General features: G+C 41.5%; 1 protein-coding gene across 2 annotated transcripts in view; it reads left to right on the top strand.

Annotated features, from left to right (window-relative positions):
* The window catches only part of met (MET proto-oncogene, receptor tyrosine kinase), a 75,678-nt gene that overhangs the window by 46,197 nt on the left and 7,633 nt on the right, over nt 1–21,848 (top strand). For both annotated transcript variants that reach the window (XR_009672946.1, XM_061035975.1), the window contains exons 11-18: nt 6,887–7,096; nt 10,900–11,049; nt 14,032–14,185; nt 15,341–15,475; nt 16,511–16,771; nt 20,272–20,352; nt 21,159–21,340; nt 21,623–21,732. Coding sequence is in view for 1 of the 2 variants with exons in the window: in XM_061035975.1 (XP_060891958.1) it covers nt 6,887–7,096; nt 10,900–11,049; nt 14,032–14,185; nt 15,341–15,475; nt 16,511–16,771; nt 20,272–20,352; nt 21,159–21,340; nt 21,623–21,732 (1,283 nt within the window). In the remaining variant the exon portion in view is untranslated. The remainder of the gene's footprint in view (nt 1–6,886; nt 7,097–10,899; nt 11,050–14,031; nt 14,186–15,340; nt 15,476–16,510; nt 16,772–20,271; nt 20,353–21,158; nt 21,341–21,622; nt 21,733–21,848) is intronic.

The raw sequence follows: 21,848 nt of genomic DNA, 5'->3' as shown, positions 1-21,848 counted from the left end.
TCAGCCAATCAGCAACAGCAAAGTATTCGCTGTGAACCATTTATTATATCCTTTGTAATGAAAAAAGTAACTTCTAAGAAAAACGATAAATAACCCCAAAAAAAGTCTCCACTCGTGGATTATTCTGAAAAGTGCATGAAAGTTACAGCTTAGTTTACTTGCTGTAATCTTAGAGGCTTAGTGTGTTAAATTGTGTTACCTGATGCTACAGTATGGTGAGTTAGCATAAGGGTAGTCAAGGTTCAATGCACTTTGATGACACATGCTGTGACTGGCTTTGAAACCATGCAAATTGGAAGAAAACCTTTGCCATTAACCTTCTTACTGTGCTAGGATCTGAAGAATAGATGGCAGTAGGGTGACTTGTTGAAGCCAACCCCTTGCCCCGCTAGCTCATTGTTCATCTTTAACTGGAATAACAGAGCAGAGAGGATAGGAAAACAAAAAGAGGCTTCTTAGAGAGGGAAAGACGGAGAGCATGAAGTGAGCAGTCTGTATAAAATAAGGCTAATGATTTAGGATGGGATCATGCCCTGTAGGGCCCCAGCTGTCGCCTGTTAAATTCCTTCCAGTAAACGGGATGAGTTAAGGCTGAGCCTGGGAAGGGACAGTATAAGTGTCTTATTGTCTTAACCCTTCAAAATAGAGGCACGGCTCTTTCACCAACAGACTTCCCAGAGGTTTCCACCGCTGGTGGAACGGCAATCTGGGTAATGTGAGCCAGTCTGTCATGCCTCCAGAGCTGCTGCGTTCATAAACCTAAACGTCAGCCGTGCGATCGGTTAAGAAGCCACAGCAGCAGAATGAGGTTCAGTTTAGTTTTTAGTTGATGAAATGTGTGAAATCAGGGATCTATAAGATCCTCGCACCAAAGCAGATTAGTGAGAGGAAACCACGACTTTCTTAAAGTCAACAGAAAAGGTTTCTTGGGTCTCAGCTGGAGCCGGAGCATGAAAAAGGGAAAAAAAAAAAAAAAACACCCGTTGTTGACTTGATATCTGCCTCTCAGATCTCGAGTAAAGCCTGGTCTCAGCCAATCTCAGCTTTCCCACAACATGAAAGAGATGTTTCTTTTTACGATCTGAAGCTGGCATGGTCACAAAGTCAAGAGGGGGGCTGCACATACACAAAAGAAAACAACAAAAAATGTGATTTGTACATTTTCATAGCTCGCTCACAAAACAACAACGGAGCAGCAGAGTTCTTGCTCTGCCGGGCTGCGACGTCACAGACAGCTTGATTTAAATTGATGCGTCACCGTAGCCAGACACCTGTTGCCTGCATTCACAAATTGCCTTGATTCACGTCAGACTCCGCCTCCTGTCTCATCCCAGTGGGTTGAATCCCTGCAGCTGACACCTGAACATCTCATGACGCCCCCTTTTCTTTCCCAAATCCCCTACATCTGGGGTAGCAAAGAGGGAAGGTGAATGAGTAACATTTTCCCCTCTGTCAGCAGACTTCAAAGACTGTAGTCAAGCTGAGGTGGTGAGAATTTGTGTAAATGCATCACTGCTTAAAGGGATACTTCACCAGTTGAAACATGAGTCTGTATTGACATTGGGTCATACATGTAGTAGAAATGTGAAATACATTTTGAAGTTGGTGCCTTCTTGACCGAGAAAAGGCAGAAAGTGTGTTTTTGGCTTGTGGATGAAAGACAACAACTCCCAGAGTGCACAGCTCCGCCCCAGCTCGAGCCATATCGCTCATCGCTATATTGCGGCTCGTAGAGATAGCCACGAACATTCAAAATCGGCTTCATCCATATCAGTTTGAAGATGAAACATACTTTCTGTCATTGTCGGTTCGAATCAACTTTCTCCATAGAGCTTGTTAACATAGCTCCCATGTTGGCGGGATGCACGACCATTCAAAAGATACTTCCAGGTTTCTAATGATACAAAGCATAATGCAAATGGGTGAAGTATCCCTTTAAAGGAAATAGGTGACTGTTGTTATATGAACACATCAAACTTGCAGTGTTTGCAGGAGTAGTAGTAGAGAAGTAGTATACATTTGCACTTACAAGAAGCAAAGATTCATGCAAAAGAAGACGTATTGAAATTGAAACCTAAAAGATAGCAAGCACAGGCACGGATGTTAAAATCCAAAGCAAATAATAACGCAACGCAGCGTGATAGGAACCAGCATGAAAACCCCACTGACATCAATCACTCTAGATTTGACAAGCACTTTTGTACGTGGGAGCTCCGTTGTGACTTGGCTTTTTCGCAGGCCGTTACACTAATGATACTTCAGGGACGGCGGAGGTTTCAGGGATCGCTGTTTCTCTCATCACCCCCACAGTAAACCTCTCGGCCCGCTCTCTGCCCGGCTCCCCGACTGATTGTATTTACAGCTGCTCCCAAACTACAGACCCTTCATGTCCTCTCCCGCAAATAAGAGGAGACATCCAGTGAACAATGAAACTGACTGAGATTTCCACTAATTCACAGGATATTTTTCCTTTAGTCACACTCCTGGGAGAGGGGTTAAGGGTGGGGGGTTGCTCAGTAGTCCCTTTCAGACTTTAGGGGCGGAGGTTAATTGGATTGCTTGACCCAGAGTCACACACAGGGACACATTCTACAGTCATGCATGTGTGTTTTAAATGTGTGTTTAAAATAGTTGGAGTGTTTGCAATTGGCCGAAACTTTGAGTACGTGTTTGTGTGTGTCCATCTGGGCTGTGAGAGCTCCCTGGGGAGTCAGATTGGGAAGTGTATGAGGAAGTTTAAGTAACGCTTTGACAGAGCTGCTGCTGCTGCTACTGCAGGAATGACTCTCCGGGGAGTCCGATAAAATTCAATGTGTTGGAAGTCTTTTAAAGCAGATTTTTTTTGGGGGGGGATCATAACAAACTTTTCAAGGCATGATACACAGTGCAGCAGTTCCCAGCTTCTTAGGGTCTTATTATCTATCTATCGGGGATCCATTCTTTCTTATTTCCCAGTGAAGCCACTTAGAATGTGTCCATGTTTCATACAGTCTGTCATCTGAACCTAATGAAATCTTTGCAACAAGAAAGTGCAACTAATTGTTTTAATAAGTGGCTTAAGACATTGCAAAAGCAACAAGATAAACGTTTGAGGAACAAACAGACCCCATCAATGCCTAAAGGACTGTGTGTGTCAGCCATGCATGGCAAACTAGTCAATTAAAGGACTCCAAATGCTACCACTCAGTAAACAACAGTGCAAATTTGTTGTGTTCAAAGGTCACAAGAGGCACATTGATCTTTTGCTGCCTCCTGTCCTCATGGGATACTGACTCAAGGACACATGTACCTTTGTAGCCCAAAAGATAAACACACGCACTACAGAGCAAATATCAACATCGATCTCTCAGCACGGTGCCAAACGAGTCGGGTTTGTTCTGAGTGCACCTGTGTGGAGGAATATCATGCCACGTTTGACACTTTAACGGCTTTAAATTGATATTTGGATTACATCATAAATAAACCAGGATCCCTATATATATAAAAAAAACAAATACCTTTTACTATCTACTCAGGTTAACCACATTAATATGGAACATTATTTCTGGAGTCTGCCTGGAAATATAAAAGGAGGTGGCTGCCAAATTGACAGACAGAAAAGGGGATGAAAGACAACTTTATCACTATTCGCCTCTTAACTGCTCCCATTACTGCATCAACTATGTCAACAACAGCTGTCGCACACTCCTTCTTTTCCATATCCCTCTTAGCTGCTTTATTGATTTCATGTTTGTGGGAATGTTGCCCAAAATCCTAATCTCAGTTACACCCCTATTCAGAGCCCATTTCCCCTCCAACAAATAACCGCCCACACTCAGCTCAGCAACTGCACCGTGTACTACATTGTGTAAGAGTGTGAGTTTGAAAACACTTTGTTTTTACTGGATTTGGAGCCTTTATTGATACAGGATTTTGCAATCATGTGTTATGTTGCTTATTGACACTTAACCTAATTCTTCAAAATACTTCAGCTGGGTTTCAACAACAAAAATCAATTTAATCCAAGATACATTCTCATCAGAGTTTACCAAAATTAGGTTAAGAATAAAAACTTAGGCCTGGATCACACACCTCATTAAATATAAAAGGAGGAATGTGCGACTTTTTGATCCAGTAGATGTCGCCCTTGAGCACCAGCAAGAAACTAAAACAAACTGCTGTTTGGCTACAATTCCGCTATTCTGAAGCCTCCGCTCTCCAGTGGCACACCTCCAACCCCTCCACTTGAGTTCACGCCAAGGAGTTTAGTGCAAACGGCGTACAAAATTTTCCTTGGCTTGAGCTGTAATTGCCTGTGGCCTGCATTGTTGTGTTAGCCGGGCTAATGTTAGCACACTTTAGTTAGCTCGTAGCTTCACATTGAATATGAATGACCGTTATCTGAAAACGCTTACATGACATTCAAATTACCAGTGAGAATGTTTTCCTTCTTTTCTCTAGTCCTTGACTTAAACATTTCTATGCAAGGGGAGGGGTCAGCCATCCCATCCATGTTAACATGATGTTAACACGGTGCTGACAACAACACAGCCAGAGGGACTCGCGCTTCTCACTCATTGTCGACAGTCATGACTCAGAGACATTTACAGAGGATATACTTGATTTCTGCTTCAGTATATTTAAGTGTAAAATGTGTCACATTCTTCTTTAAAATTTCGGTGCAACTGAATCATACTTATTTTAAGAGTAAAAGCTGAAATAACAGGATATCAATCGTGTTTTTTTCTGTGCTACTTTTTGATAATGGTGCAAATAAAACAAAGGTTAAGACAATATTTTATAAGAGATTTAAAAAATTAATCCCTGTTTGTGCCACCCAGCCTAATAACTTTGAATTTAAATCTCTTGATTTACAGCAGCTGTTTAATCCCACCTGTCCACGTGTTCCACACTCCAGTTGAGACCTTTTGTTATGTTGTTTAAGCTTTTCAAACATCATAAGAAAACAACATGTAGATCAACTGTAACAACATTCGGTCATGGGCCAGTAGATGAAAGCAAATTGCGCTAAAGTCAACTGTGTTTGCCATCCAAACATTCTGGAGGACTGAACTCTTAAAAAATAAAATCACAACGCTGACTGCAAAGATCATTCTTGCAGTTTCAAGCACATGAGCATGCTGGTTATAGCTTCAGGAAGTTTAATATTTAACATATTCTGCACATGTTTATTTCCTCTTAAGAGTTTGGGGCTCTACCTCCTGAAACAGTGCATGCTGCAATAACTGCAATGCTTAAAAAAAGATTATACAAAAAACTAACAAACAACCTAGAACATCAAGTCCAACTCTAAGCAGCTCATTTAAGCCTCTTCAAACCCTAATGTGATCTTTACCAATGTAAACACAGACATCAATCTCGGCGTCTTTGTGCCCGTTCAATCACACATGCACTCTGCCACGCCTCAATAAAAAAGGTCTTAAGGTATTTTCTCAGAATCCCGTCTCTCACCAGGAGGTCTGAGCACAAAAGCTGTGAAGTCTACACGGGCTGAATCTAACGTGGGGATACAACTCTGTTGTGCCCTCAGGATATGCGTGTAAACACTGCAGCAGCTGAACACAGGCGGTGTCTCATATAATGTGTTGAGTATAATAGAAACTGCCAAAGTAAGGATTACTGGATTACTGCATGCTGTAGTATATACAGTACATTGTAACAGAGAAAAGATGTGGCGGGAGCTGTTTGTAATGTAAATAGTAACGCAGAGAGGTTAAGTATTCAACCTCTATATGCACATTCATAGTGCTGTGTGTGTGTGTGTAAGATAAGCTTGAAGTTAGATTTAGGTTTGATACTTGATTTATGTCATTGATGGTTCAATTTAAAATTTTCATTTGAGGCATCGGAAAATAAACAAAAGCCTTGTTCACATGGTCACAAAACTCCTGAAAAACTCCTGAAAAACAGCAACAAATTTTCACTCTTGACTTGATTCAAAGTTTCTCTTGCCAGGCCCCTCTATTTTTTCTACATGAAGTCTGAGTGAGCTGAAGTGAGAACACATTAGGATATAATCAGGAGAATTCACCTCAATCCTGAGATCAGAGCACGATCGTAGACTCTGCGCAAGCGGCCGATGCGATCAGCATGAGCTCGTAATTAAACTGTTGTGTAATGTTTTATTGAAATACTACACGTCGTATTGATATAACGACAAATGCTCTCATTATAGCGAGAGGAGAGGAGACCCCCTCTTGTCAGACAGGGATAGTGTCCCGCTATACAACCAGATCAGGAGCATTTCAGAGACAGTCCTCCTGAAATTCTTTAGAAATCAGGACTACAAATGTGAAAAGGTCAAGTCAGTAGATGGCCATAGCTAGACCAGCACAGACCAGCTCTGTAAGGGATCACAGTACTTTTGACAATTTCTTTATTTTTTTCTATGAATCTGATTAGAATCTCAATTTGGCCCTCCCATCTGGATTCATACAAACAAGTGGTTCCCAGATCCATGTGTAGATCTGTTCCGCTTGAAATGTGATACTGTTTGTGCACGGTCAAAATGCAAAGAAGTACATCCGTGAGGCATATATGACATTATTTGAGGTATTCCAGTTTGGTAAACAAGACAATGGAAAATATATAAAAAAAATTCTCTTTGAGGAAAAAGCAAGACACAAAAAAACCTTGAGCGGTAAAAGATGGTTTGTCGTTCTTTTTTTTGGTTGTACAACGTAGGGAACTGCATATGGTCGAGCTCTTTTTAGTTGTTCTCATGTCACCCATAAGTCCCTGCATGCTTGTAAAGATGAGACAACATCGACAACTTAATAAAGGTTGTAATAAACACTTGATGTGTTCATGACTTAGAGACCTGTTGACCTCTCTGATTTTTCTAACCTGTTCCTTCTTCGTCTGTCTGTTTTCCTCTCCTACACAGAGTTGTGTGTACGGTGAGAACCGAACATCCATCCAGTGCACCACACCCTCACTGGTCAAGCTCGCTCTGCAGCCGCCCATGGTCACCAAGGTGGCGTTTGTCCTGGACGGCTACTCCACAGAGCAGTGGGACCTGATTTATGTGGAGGACCCCCTCTTTCAGGACCCCAAGCTCACCTCCAAGGACAACAAAAGCATTGTGGAGCTCAAAGTAAGACCAAAGTTCACATATTCAGTCATCAGCTCTATTAAGTTTCTCGTAGATCTTAATCGCTTGGCGGATTTTTATGTGACACCACGCTCAGGTTGGGAAATTTAGATGCAATTTAATTGCCAATGTTTAATTGAAATCAAGGTTATATGATTTTTCATCATTTAATGGCTTTGTCATTGATCTGCAACTAAAAATACAAGGAGTAGTGAAACTTATGAGCGACATGTGGCCATCATTTAAAGTAAAACAACTCATTTCATAACACAATGCCACCCTTTGATAGCTCATGTTTGCAATTGGCGACATCTTAGCCAACATTACTTTTCAAAGTGTGACATAATTTAAAATGACAGGCATACGTTTGTAGTCCACCATCCTCTGGATCATGCCTCCTTTATTTAGCAAGCCCAGTTTGTAAAAACAAGTAGTTAAGTGCACAATTACGTTTTCACATGTTGTTGCGCTATATCTGAAATGTTGTGTCAGACTCAGAGTAACTGTTAAATGGATGGAGTGGTAGTTGGTGGACCGTGGACTTCCTCTAGAGGTTTGGGCCCATAAAGGGTTTTTGGCTCACCAGCTGTTAGCTAATAAGAACAATATGAAATACTTGCCATTAAACACCAGTGCACTTCTGAACTTCACTCTGGTCCATTTGAAGTAAAGGATTTACTGAATGAGATGAATCCACACTTTGGAAGTAGCTTGATTTTCATTCTGCACTTTGCATCCCAGTTCACCCATTCACACGTATGTATCCGCCCATGGTACAGGTCAAGTTGGGAAGGAAACAATACTGAAAGAAAAACAGGAAGTGGGGTCTGTTTCCCATCATTTACACCCTTCATCCCTCCTCCATTGCTATACCTCTCTATGTATTCTCTCTGCTGACTTGCATTGTTCTAGCTGCCGAGGTCAAAGCTCTTGACATATTAATGCCGCTTTTCAAACAAGGCATCACATCCCCAAGAGCCTGTTTTAGGAACACAATGAAATACATGTTTCTCCTTGTTTCTTTCAGTCCATTTTTTTGACTGCAGCTCGATGGTTTGTAACAGCTGGTGGGATCCTGGCTGTTTTTTTTCTGCTTCTCTCTCTTTTTCCCAGACGTGACCTTGGCCCTAGTGCTAAATCCACCACCAACCCAACCTTCAACCCCCCCCCCCTGTTATCCCAGACATATCCCCAGTTTTTACCCAGGGGGGATGGTACCATGCATTTCACTCAAACAAGCTTTACTGACTTTACTGCCATGTGATAAACCTGCCCTATGATAATCTCTGTCAAAGGGCAAATGCTTGGCTCATTTAGCGGCAACTGTTAATTCTAACCCCCAAATAACAGACAAATAAAGACATATTGCTCTGACTGACAGCTCTGCACCAGTAAGACGGCACACGGAGGAACATGGCTGTTGATTTTGGCTTATGGCCAGGTTCTTATCGTTGCCGATCACTTCACAGGAGACTAAGACGCATTTCACATCCAATTATTGCCTTAAAAGTTTTATTTGAAGAGGTGTTTTATTGGTAACGTTTAATAATTTGTCTCAGCTGTATGTGTACAGCTCTGTCACGCCTACAGTGCAAGAAGACACTGAATGAGGATAGCATGTATCTGAAGATCTAGTTCTTTGTGTGTGTCCTAATTGCAAGTGAGTGGGTGAAGAAGTGGTTTGTGTGCAGCGTGCGAGAGAGAGAGAGAGAGAAAGAGAGAGAAAGAAAGAGAGAGTGCAGGAACAGGTGCGAGCCTCGACTCTGTGTCAAATTGGAAAATCCTGAGCTGTCACGCAAGGAATGCGATGATTCTCTTTATGGCGTTCTGCTGCACTCAAACAAGTGTGTTTATGAATGAGACAAGAAAGCCACGGACAAAGAAACAGCCCAAGAGTGGAAGAAAAAAGGACAAATTAGGCCGTGTTGTTCTTTTTCACAGCTTCCAGTCAAACAGAACTCACTCACTCATTAACTCTGTTACGCACACTCACATTTAGTTTTTGCTTTTGTTTGCTTCCCGTTAACTCTCAGTGGGGGTGTTTGTTGTCATCTCGCCTAGAGTTCATGCCACTAGAGTGAGCTGCTGTGTGTTACTCATATCAGCACACTCAGTTCATGCTCAGTACTCTCGGTCAGTATGAGTCATAATGAACTCTGCCAACATGCGACTCATGCCTCCAAAACCCGATGTACCTCATTTACTTCACTTTTTTTACACTTTTTTTACAATACATTTTAAACGCTATTGTTTTTGAACTCCAATCATTTTTAAAACGAGCTATGAGTTTGCTTCCAAAATTTGGCTTTAGAATATCATAGCTGTGCCTTTTTGTCATTCAGCCGTGTCTGTCATAAGCCTTATTATAGTCCTGTGAATAGTTTAGAAGCTGTAAAGGTAAGTTGCATAAAACATACTTTATGTGGCCAATGATTGATTTCTACCAAACTACAGTGCCACATAAAACTCCTTTGGAGACCTTCGGTAACAAATGTACTCTGGGCCCCCTCAAAGACCCCCCTCCATCTTCACCATTCACCATTTTCACCAGCTTTTAGCATCTTCTTCCACTTATATCTTCATGCAAACGACTGTGTTTTATGCCTCAAAAAAATGACCTTGCAATGTAATTTGTCTTTTTGTTTAAAGAGCCCATATTATGCCCTTTTTGGGGTTTGTATATTTAATCTATGTACCTATTTTTGTACGTTCACAATAGCTAAAGTCCGAAAAAAAGTGTCTGTTTTCATGTACTGCTCCTCCTTGCTCCCTCTACGCTCTGAGTCCGTCAGCTGCACTCTGTTGAGCCCACACTGTTAGACCCCACGTGGGCCAAGTCTGCTCTGATTGGTCTGCCGATCCGCTCTGTCGTTATTGGTCAGTTGCTCAGCACGCGTCTCGGAAATTTCAACATGAGCTGCGGGGCTTGCCACAACGAGCCAATGGGCTGAGATCAGTGATCTCACACTGACAATGACGCCGGACTGACACATTTTTATCGAGGGGGGCTAGAACCGAGCGTTACATGCAGCTAATGCTGCAGCTAACAGGAGGAGGTAGGAGAAGCCGCGTTTCCGCGGACTTTGAATTTTTGCACATAGATGTGCCTAAACATGCACAGGACACTTGGAAAACACACTAAAGGGCATATAAAACCAGAAAAAGCATAATATGGGACCTTTAAATTAAGTGTCAATCTTTTTAAGAAAGTGCACCATAAAGGCCCATTATGACCGTACAACTTAATCTTTCAATTGTACAAACTAAAACTGACCCCTAAAAGACCATGATTTTAATCAGCAGTACAGAAGACCCTAACTCAGCTCAGATTCTGTCATTCAGTGTGTTCACTTTTGTTCTTTTGCTGTGTTATTGTACACAGAAATGCTTGAGAAACAGCACGGCAAACCAATGTGAAAACAAATCCTCAAAATGACCCTTCCTTTGCTGATTGTTCACACGATGTCTGCAGTTTGCCAAATTCGTTGAAACACTGATATGTGGACGTCTTACATGTTGAACATGAGACTCATGTGGGCAGAGAAATGGGGTTTGGTTTTGCATTAAACAGAAAGGCAAAAAATACCTTTTTTCATCTACTTTGTGGACACACAGACCTTCAACTGTAAAAACTTGTTTCTTTAATGTTCCGCAGGTCAACCTTGAATCATTCGCAACTTCTAATCTCATATGTCTCTCCTTTTTCCTTTCGCCCCATCTCTCAATCTGTTCTCCTTACCTTTCTGCTCTCCACTTCCTTTTATTTTCCTTTTTCTCACCCTCATTTTCCTCTACCTCATCTGCAGGGTGACCGGATGGACAGGGAGGCGATGAAGTGTCAGGTTCTGACCGTTTCCAATCACAGCTGTGAGAGTCTGATTTTGGTTGGAAACACTCTGGAGTGCACTGTTCCCACTGAGCTGCAGGCTACCACCGCCAAGGAGCTGCAGGTGGAGGTGAGGAACACCTGCAGACACATGCGGCTTGATTTTACGTCAGACTCAGGAGTAAAAGATTGTGTTTGTTCTTTGTCTTGGGTAGAGCTTTGTGATCTATATTAATACTGCCAAAACACACATACATCTGACTTCCCAGCATGATGACAGCGTTGTGTGTTTGAAGTGGTGCTTGTGTGTGTGCGTGTGCACGTGTGTTTGTGTGACAGGGTGTGTTTAACTGTTCAATGATGATGTGATTAATTTAATTAAGGTGTCATCGAGTCAGCTCATTGTCCTTTTTGAAGTGACGATCACAAGGGTGTGTGATCAGTTTGCTTTTTCAATATGTGAGTATAATGTGGTCATACATGTGCTGAATCATAAATTATAATTAACATTTCAAACTCTGTTTGTAAATATGTACAATCCCTAGCCAATTTTCTTAAAAACAAAAGAAACTTCTTGGAATAGTTTAAAAAGTAACTGGTTTCAAACATAGGTGAGAGATCTTTCTTGTCCATGTCCCTCAATCACTTTAAAGAAACTCCTTGAGGTTAGTGCACGCGCCTCATGCACAGCGGAAATAGTCCTCCAAGTGGACGACCCAGGTTTGAACCGCTATATGATTTAATTCTAAGCAGCACAGCCCATTTCATCCTCTGAGCTGCACGATAGATTTGAACATAGGTAGAGGGTCGTTGTTGGCGTCTCAGAAATAACTAAAACATCCACAGTTAGCAGCCTGCGAGTGGTTGCCATGGTTGCTTCTTCGTCTTTCTGCTTCTTGGCGGATTTGCAAACCAACTGTGTGCATACTTCCACCTGCTGTATCGGACTGCGTACATATACAAATGTACTCGGGTACAGAACGATGTTACTAATGTGAACGCAGACCAGCGGGGGTCGGTATTGTCGTAAACTGAGAGTATTAAACTTCCTGTTTGGATATAAAAAAACTGCTTTTATTTTGAAAGAAATTAATAGCAGTTTTATTTTCTAAGGCGCAGTAGTGTCGTTATTTTCCATCTCTGCATGAGCAGGAACCACTTCACTACGGTGCACCTAAAGCAACAATAAGATTAATGTGATTCAGAAATGTAATGCGTGGATTTGGGACCTTGATTGTATCCCCTTGGGGACAATAAAGTCTAAAGTCTAATGCGTTCATGCTGACAGCTCTACAATAAAGTAAAAAAAAATCACACTTTTTAAAGTACAGTTTATGTGCAAAATATAGCACAAATATTCCTGTGAGCCGAGAATGATCATGTGTGAGAGAGAAGCTTCTGTCTAAACTGAGATAATGTATCAAACATCAAATGAAGAAGATAAATCCTCTTCTAATGCATTTCTTTGAAAAGTCACCACTGTTTGTGTTTTCATGCTCACAGTGGGAACTTTAACAATAAAAAGGCATCATACAAATCACAGCACCTGCTCCTGAGGAGAGAGAAGGAGGAAGAGAGAGGAGGAGGAGGAGGAGGAGAAGGATGAAGAGGAGGAGGAGGAGGAGGCTAATTGGCACATAGCAACAACATAACTCACAGTGATGGTGGATGGATCGAGAATGTCCTAGACCTAGTAACTCGTGAATTCTTGTGATATATTACATATATTTATATTTGATATCACTTGGTTAGAAAAAACTTGAACCTCAGAAATGTACTTTTATGGAAGTAGTTTAAATATTTACATTTTCTGTATCCAGGTTACAGGCAAATGCAACTGTATGAGTCAGCACGGTAGATCTGGCATCGGCCATATTGGGCGCTGTGGGAAATACATGGAAAGCACCACATTCCTATGGTGTATAAAAAGCAGCTCAGGGAGAATTTATTACACAGTGTGTGTTGAGTGAGAGGGCTCAGCATCCAGCTGTCTCGTCACTCGGGTGTAAGTCAAGCATCCTTTGTGTCACCAGAAGGGGACATCGAGTAAAGACAGTCACACCCATACACATACAGTCTTCTATTAATGACTGATAGTGCGGAGTCATTTTTTAAGTTGTGTGACTCACATCAGGAATCAGAAACATTTCAAAAATTCAAAGTTGTGTTTATCTAAGAATTAAACAGTAACTTTAAGAGGAAATGGTGGTTGTGTCAGTGGTCAAACAGTCTTTAATAAACTTTCAGAATATTTATTTTTACCGTGCAATACAATGCTGCTCTTATCTTATGTCCTTTAAACAAATATCCTCCAAACATACCTGCAGGTTATAAGATGTTTCATAAGAAAAACCTTTCTGGAACAAACTGATATTAGATGTTGATCTCCAGACGCCCCTTGTGTCATTCTTAAAAAAATAATATCCAAGTGTCACATTTTGGTGAGGCAGCGGCGTGCTCCAAACACATTATCAACGTCCTCACTGTTGACTTGCAGACTGGCCTTCAGAGGACGAGCCGTTATCACAGGGTGTGGGGGGAAGCGGTCAGACAATAACCCAGAGCTCCAAACACCAGCACACACATTCAAATATCCCAGAGTCACAGTTTCCCATCTGCAGTAGAAAGCTCATTTCCACTAAACCTAATAATGGCAGAGGCTATATCACCGATGTAATCTGACTTCAGTCCGAGGCAACAGGCGGTGTGTGTGTGTGTGTGTGTGTGTGTGTGTGTGAGTGTGTGTGTGTGTGTGTATGTGTGTGTATGTTACTGCATACCATGTGTGTGAATGCCAGTTTCATGCGGGTTAAATGCTTGTGTATGCATGCATGACATTGCTGGAGTGTTATGCATACAGTGGTGTTGTTGATCAGGAAAAAGCCTACGTGTTAAGTCTCTAAAAGTTTTGACAGTGACATTTCTGCAATATGAAGACGACCCCAAAGCTGAACGTAAACTTGAATTTAGTATGACGTTGAATATCTAGTGTTAGAGCCTTCACTCGGCCAGCCCCCTCTTAGTAAACCTTACGTTATTCAATGAAGAGAAAAGATAGTTTGCTTGAAATGATTCTTTTAATTTAAAATGCACTTAACTTCTCACCCTTCAGTGGCGTCAGGCGGACTCCATCAGGCATCTGGGCAAGGTGATGCTGGCTCAGGAGCAGGACTACACAGGCCTCATCGTGGGCTGTGTGTGTGTCAGCCTGCTGCTGCTGATGCTGGCCTCGCTGCTCATGTGGAGAAGGAACAAACACATTGATGGTAAGAGCAGAGATATCAGGTCGTGGGAAGAGTCAGTGGGCCCGCTCACTTCTGCCACATCCTAAACTTGATGTGTTGATTTCACAATCCTTTGTTAAGCTTTGAAATCTAATGTTGAGCAGACTCTTCAGTCAGGTCACATTTATTGAAGTTTTTGAAGGAATATTTAAAAATTTAGTGAATTTGAAATACTTTGCAATGAAAAGGTACCAGTAGTAGTCAGTAACAGGAATAAGATTGTCAAAATTAAATGCTTACAAATAAAAAAAAACATGTGTGACGAGAATTTAGGCAAACTGTATGGAAGAAATTAGATGATAAGGATGTCATCTCTTGTTTTGCCTGTTAAATATAAAGTGGTAATATTGCCAATTAAGTTAACAAATCGGGGGTAAATACTTCTATATTCATTGAAAGGGTTTTGCAGCTTTATTCTCAGTATTTCAGCAACAAAGTTAAGAATATTCCATCTCCCATAACATTTTTTTCTTGATACAACAATTTGAAGTAGAAATGTAAAGAATAGGGTCAAAGTAAAAAAAAAAATGTCACCAGTATTGTATTCACCTACAGGTCTCAGACATTTGAAACAAAGAGCAGAATATCATCTGCAAACAGCTTGACTTTAGGATGAATCAGACATTGTCCCTCCATTCATTTATTTTCCTTATGCCTGGCCCTAATACTCTTATATTAATATGAGAGTGAATCTGTTTTTAAGGAGTCTAAAAGAGGCTTTTACTTAACTTCATTATACAACACTCTGCAGCTGCAGAGTCGAGCAAAAAGGTCACTAAAGCAAAGTGTGTTTTTTGTCAGTTTTAATACATTTGCATAGTGTGTTGTTTTTTTTCATTACGTGTATGCATGTGTTTATGCTGGGATTTGTTTGCCTGGTGGGTTTAAAGGAAGATTGTGAGTGGTGGGCGCATTGGTGAACTGCTTTGCCTTCCTAAGTAAATCTCTCCTCTCTCCCCCACCTCTCAATCTCCCTCATCTTTTATCTTTTTTTCTTCTCTTAATCCCCCCACTCTCTCCATCCCATCCTTTCTATCTGCTCAACCTGTCTCTCACTTTCATCTTTACCTTCTACGTGCATCTTATCCCGTTATATATCTCTACCATTTCCTTCCTCCTCCCTCCCTCTCCTTCTAGATCTGTCTGAGGTGTGGTTTGATGGCCGGGGTCACATCCAGCATCTGGACAGGCTGGCTAATGCGAGGAGCGTCAGCCCCACTAACGAAATGGTCTCCCACGAGTCAGTCGACTATAGAACCAACCTGCTGGAGGGTACGTCAACCAGATAAGCCCCTCCCTGTCATTCTCCTACCCCCATAACCCCTCCACCCCTCCCTCCCTCTCATCTACCTGCTTCCCTCCCTCTGGGGCTAAATGCTACGCTAGCAGTGCATGCCTTATTAGTTCTGAACTAACACCAGTAGCCTTGTGGTACATTTTGATGAATACTATTGAACCAACTGTGTCAATCATGATAACTGTTTTGTTAGTGTGCAGCCTTTTAAACCCAGTTTGACTTTTGGAACAAGAAATTGAACAATTTTTCAAATAAAAAAGGTCGGAGGTCATGCAAATTTTGGTTCCAATAGATGACCCTGAGGTGGAAAAGAAACCATTTCTTCACATTCTGCCTTGGACTTGTCACTCAACCTCCTGTTGAATGGTAAAGGATGGCACCCCTACTTGAGAAACTGTCACGTTGTATTTTTTTTCAAAGCTGAAATTCCTATGAGACATGGTCCATATTGGAGAGACTGTCTTCTGGAAGCTAATAAGTTGTCAAAACGTGGATGTTGTCTTCAGAGTCACCTGTGGTTTAAGTTTCCTCAGCTTGAGTCCTTAGGGCGTGAGGGGGGCTCCATGTATCATGATCCTAAGTATGATGGGCTCAGCAATTTTCTTGCTTCTGAAAACTGACTTAAAAGGCAAAATGTGAGAAGGTAGACTGAACTAATGCTTGTCCTCAGGGAGAGTAGTGGTGCATGATCTGTGTCTGAAGCTTATATTTGGTTGATAATTGCTCCAACCACTTACCCCACGTCTGTAAGTCCTCTCTGTCGTCTGGTGAGTCTATTTTGGATAAAATTTCCTTTTTTTAAAGTCTGAAGGTTCTTTTTTTTCTTCCACTAACAGCATCAGAGAAGAAATCAGAAACTTTGTTTTTCTAGCCGTGCTCCATCACAGTGTCATGTTGCCCTCGGCCTTTGTAGGCTTCACTTTCTGATCATGTAACACACCCTGACCCCTGGAGATTCTTCTGATACAGTTGTTGATCTTTGACCTCCTTCATCTCCTCTGCTCCTTCAGATCAGGGCACAGACAGGCCAGAGACATGCCGGTCGGCTGCTCCTGTCTACGGGGGAAACGGGGAGCTGCTGTCTCCCCGATTGAGAGTTCTGGGAGGAGGGATTGGTCTGGGAATGGAGGGCGAGCTGGTGTCACCGCTGCTGATGGCCTCGGTCCACATCGACCCGTCCTGCCTCCACCCAGACCTCCTGACCGAGGTGCAGCATGTGGTTATCGCCAGGGAGCATCTGCTTCTCCACCTCAACCAGGTCATCGGCAGAGGTCAGTCACAGCGATACTGTCTTTATTGTTAGAATAGATCGTTTTGGAATATCATATTTCTAGGTCTCATAGTATTTATTTAATTTGATAGTACTGTGGTCTTTTTGAAACACTCTAGAGTCCAACACTCTTCTAAACAAGCTACACGATGACACCTTTAATAAGATTTGCCCTAGCATTGTTTATAGCATTCTACACTCTGCTGCTAAATCCTTATCATAACTGAAATCATACACCCTAAAACTGATATATCTATGATCCATATAAACCAAAAACTTTAAAATATACCCTACTTGGGTTGCGGTAGCGTAGTGGTTAGTGCGTGAGCCCCATGTACGGAGGCTGTAGTCCTCCAAGCTGGCGGCCCGGGTTCAAATCGGACCTTTGGCTCCTTTCCTGCATGTCATTGCCCACTCTCTCCCTGATTTCCTACTCTTATCAACTGCCCTGTCTCTACAAAAAGCACATAGAGCCCCACAAAATAAACATACTTTACTCTATTATTTCATTCCTACACCCCCAAATTGTTTGAACTAAAAAAGGTAATTTGCATTAAGAAATGAAGCTAGTTTATCGAAAAACAAAACCCTTCTTCATCAACCTCTAAAAAAAAACATCTAACTTCTGACCTTAAAGCTCCTGTGAGGTATAAAAAACAGTACCTTTAATTTCTCTGCTGATCTTGATCTGAACAAATGTAAGTACTGTTTTCTGGTGAAAGATCTCATCTTTTTTGTTTTTAACTGTCAAATATATCACTCACTGTGAGTCTTTGCTGTGGAAAATGTAAACAAAGGCTGTTTCTGCTTGTTTGACCCCTACTCTGCGGCAGGGGATAAAAGCATTAAAATCTACAATTTAGAAACCATCGATCTTTCTGCTGATGCTTTTATTTACTCTTGTAGGTCACTTAGAAGCCTCAATATTGTTTTCCAGTCTGTTTCATAACCACCTAAATACTCGTCACAGGAGCTTTAAGTGCTGCACAAGAGAAACAATAAAGCTTTTTGTTCTTTTCAAACATTCATGGTGGGATTTTAGCTGATGGGGAGCGATACCATCATGCAGCCATCTCAGGGATTTATGCAGAGCTCTACAAAAGCTAAAGTCGCCCATAAAGGGCTTCATTTGCAGCTTTATCCAACCACAAGCTTGACATGCAGACACAAAAATCACCTCATTATTCTGTTAAAGTAGGCGGGTCAGACCCACTGATCAAATTCAACATACTGAGGAGAAAGACCCCAAACCCCTCCGGCCCCCCTTCAGCTGAATTATCCCCTCAAGAAAGGGGCCTGGATTTGGAGGAAGGATTTTTTTTAAAGAGGCGTAGGATGATTTGTTCACAGCTAGTATTCCCCGCACCAATTGTTTGGAGACGTAATCCAACACTATAAGCCATCTGCGGGGACGTGATAGGAGAGCGCCACGCTCATTTTATTCCTACACCCCTTGCAGTCTGGGGCAAGCCCTCCTGTCTTTAAGAGATATAATTCAATAAAAAGCACAATAACTCAAGGGGGTTTAGCGCAGGCTATTAGCTTGTGGGGGTATTAATGAATACAGCTTCATCCTGGGTTACTTGAGGGGGCAGATTTAGTGTGAGAATGATGGTAATTTAAGATCATCTGAATTAGCTGTGACAGGAAAACAAGCTAGACACGTACAAGAGTCAGACATAATTGTTTTCGACATGGAGAAAACAACTGTCTGCATAAAACATCGCATAACTAAATGAAATGACCTTGATGCTTCTGCTTAAAATATGAGACTCATTTTTCATCTGATTTCTGGAGCTGCTGTGATCATGGAGCCATCTGGCAGAAAGCAAGATCTTAATCAAAATGTTGAGAAGCCAAGATTAAAATGAAAGATACTCGAGGCAAAAATTCCAGAAATGGATTTCAGTATCTTCCTGCAAACAGATTTTATTGTTCAGATGGTGCAATACAGATGTTACCATTCATGGGCATGATTTAGAAAACCGTTGTTTGCTTACTTGGATGTAATCAGAATCACATTCAGGTTTGTTAGCCAGGAAAGTTCATTCATTCCAGGAATTGGTATCTGATTAGGCGATCTCAGCGGGCTTCTCAGCTGCCAAATTAAATGTACGTACGCTTTTAATGTGATGTGATGAGGTACAGATGTTGGTGCTGTAGTGTCATCAATGATGCATCTAAATTTGATGTCTGGTGTCTATTCGGTTCGGGCTTCAGGGCTTCTAGAAAGCCATCACAGTGTCATGACATTTAACACTGTAAATGTTTTTAAGTTGTGTTTATAAGTTATCTATGACTTGGGCGAATGTTCTGGGTCTCAAAGGTAAAATAATCCTGCATTCTCGCTAATGGCCAGCAGGGGGCAACTCCACTGGTTGCACACAAAGAAAAGATTACAATTTGAAAGAAATCTATGAGAAAATAATCCTTCTACCTTTAATTTTTACCTCAGTAAACATCTCTCTAATTACCTCATCGTTTCATTCAGTAGTTTCTGGTTTTCTTCAATATAGAATTGTGGTGTGTTTCATTGGTCTAGGAAGTCGGAAATTGTGAGTTACCTGTCTGATACGTCTTCAGGAACACCCTCCTGAAGTTGGAATTCCAAATTGGAAACTCTGAAAAAAACCTTCAGTAGCTCAAGTTAAAATCCAACATGGATGCTACGTGCATCAACAGTAACGTTAAAGCTGGAACTATTTTGTTTATTAGAAACCTAGTCCTCTTGTTGTGTAATTAAATCTGTCACATTGATAGTATCGTGCAAGTTCTATCTTTGTCATCTTATTTTTGCTCCCAAACTTTAACGTAGTATGTTGTAATAGCCAGGTGTTAGCTTGACAAATAAAATGCTGCTTGTTGCTTGTTTGTTTTTGCCAACTTGCAATTGAAACAAGGTTAACTCAGGGTGTGACTTCATTCTCAGCTCCAACATTAGACTTCCGAGGTAAATGGAACGCACCACGCTAGTAAAGTCACTCCTAGTGGCCAAAAAGGATGTCACCTTTTGTCCAGCCTGACTCGACTGGAAAACAATAGTCTGCAGAACAAAAGCTGACTTTAAGGAGATGCAGTGGCAGAGTTCCCACCCAACAAAGCGGAGTGTCAGTAATGGTTGCCCTAGCTTGGCCAAGCTTTCCAAATAACTCCTTTTGATTGCTTGGTAGGGGGATCTTTTTGCTACAATGGAAAATCATATCACTTGGTGATGACTCATGACATCCCCGGCATGGAGAGTTGTAGGATTTTCTTTGGAAGATGAAACTCATTTTAAGCAATAAAACATTTCATAATTGGTTAACACCCTGACGTATTAACAGCAATGACATCGCAAAGTGGTGCATTTCATGAGTCACTCGTTACAGTCTTTCTCTCTAATTAGAGGCTTATTCTGTGTGGGCTGGAGGTATTTTGAAGGTCCTTACAGGTTTAAACAGGAGCACTATAAGTCACTGATACTGAATACTTCAGACTAATGCGTCTTGTTGTAACCTGCAGGTCACTTCGGATGTGTTTTCCATGGAACTCTGCTCGAACCAGATGGGCAGAAGCAGCATTGTGCAGTAAAGTCTCTGAACCGTGAGTACAAATCCTTTTCAGATTTATTTTTAGTTATGACTTAAAACCAGCAGCTTTTACTTTTCAGATTTCTCATAGAATCCAAAAAATCTCAAACATATTCTCACCCCCCTGTAATTATTACGTTCTTCACCTGTTTATACTGCATATCATTGTATGATATCATGACGCTCCAATTGCATTACGGATCTCATCTCATCAGAGTGATGAATCGTTTTCAGCCGAGCTGATGGTGATGAATGAGCGTTGCATGGTGAGGATGACGTTAGGGTTCCCCCTAATCGTGTAACCTGTCAGATGGGTGCAGGGAGATTGATGCTGGAGTAATATAGAGGAGAGCTCAGTGCTGCCACAAAGAGATACCAAATACACTCCGGACCAGCTGGGGTTCGATCCACTGGGGTTTCGACCTTTAAATACGTTTAGGGATTTCAGAGGGCATCTTGTCATTGTTTTTTTCACTTTCTGTTGTCTTATTTAAGATATATATTTCTATTGTTAAGACAAGTAGTTGAAAGTGAAAGAGACAAAGACACATAAGAGCTTCCATCTCTAACCAGATTACTGCAGAGTCAGTGGGTTTAAAGTGCGCGACATCAGAGTCATGAATGCAATTGGCAAATGGGGGCTCGGCATGGCTCAGGTCTGGTTGAGGATATTCAGAGAGGGTTGATTTATTTTATTCCTGCAGTTAAGGACGATTTTTGCTAATGTCTACTTCCCTGTCCTTACGTAATCTAGAATGATTTTTCTTTTTAATCTCTTGGGTGTATTAATATGTTTTTCTTTATTTTTTTTCTACAAAGGCATCACAGATCTGGAGGAGGTGTCCCAGTTCCTGAAGGAGGGGATCATCATGAAAGACTTCAGCCACCCAAACGTCCTCTCCCTGCTGGGAATCTGTCTGCCTCCAGAGGGCTCTCCGCTGGTGGTTCTACCCTACATGAAGCATGGAGACCTGCGCAACTTCATCCGAGATGAGGGACATGTATGTTTCCAATGAGTCATTGAGACATCTTGTAAAGGCTGTATGTGCTTAAATGACATTGTACAGTCCCAGAGTTTTGAATTTGAAAAATACTCTGTGAAATAACGTAATAAGTAAAAATCCTCTTGTAGGCACTTGTGGAAAATGATTATTGCTGAAATGATGCTTTGCAAAACAGTGATTTCACTTTAGACATTGAATACATCCTGCATAGATAAGGTAATGCTGCAAAAACCAAAATAACGTTTATTTCAGACAACTGATGGTTGTTTCTTCCCACAGAACCCGACAGTGAAGGACCTGATGGGCTTTGGGCTTCAGGTGGCCAGAGGGATGGAGTATCTGGCCAGCAAGAAGTTCGTCCATAGAGACCTGGCTGCTAGGAACTGCATGTAAGTTAAAGTAAACACATTCCATATCTATATCAAGTTTGGGTCGATAATACAGAGAGAAAGCTTTATTGGTCCTAAAGTGAGATTGGAGGCATAAAGATAAATTAGTGAATAAG

Source organism: Labrus mixtus, chromosome 4 (assembly GCF_963584025.1).
Source record: "Labrus mixtus chromosome 4, fLabMix1.1, whole genome shotgun sequence".
Lineage (NCBI taxonomy): Eukaryota > Metazoa > Chordata > Actinopteri > Labriformes > Labridae > Labrus > Labrus mixtus.
The sequence above is the reverse complement of the archived record's forward strand: the minus strand, read 5'-3'. Positions and strand labels throughout refer to the sequence as shown.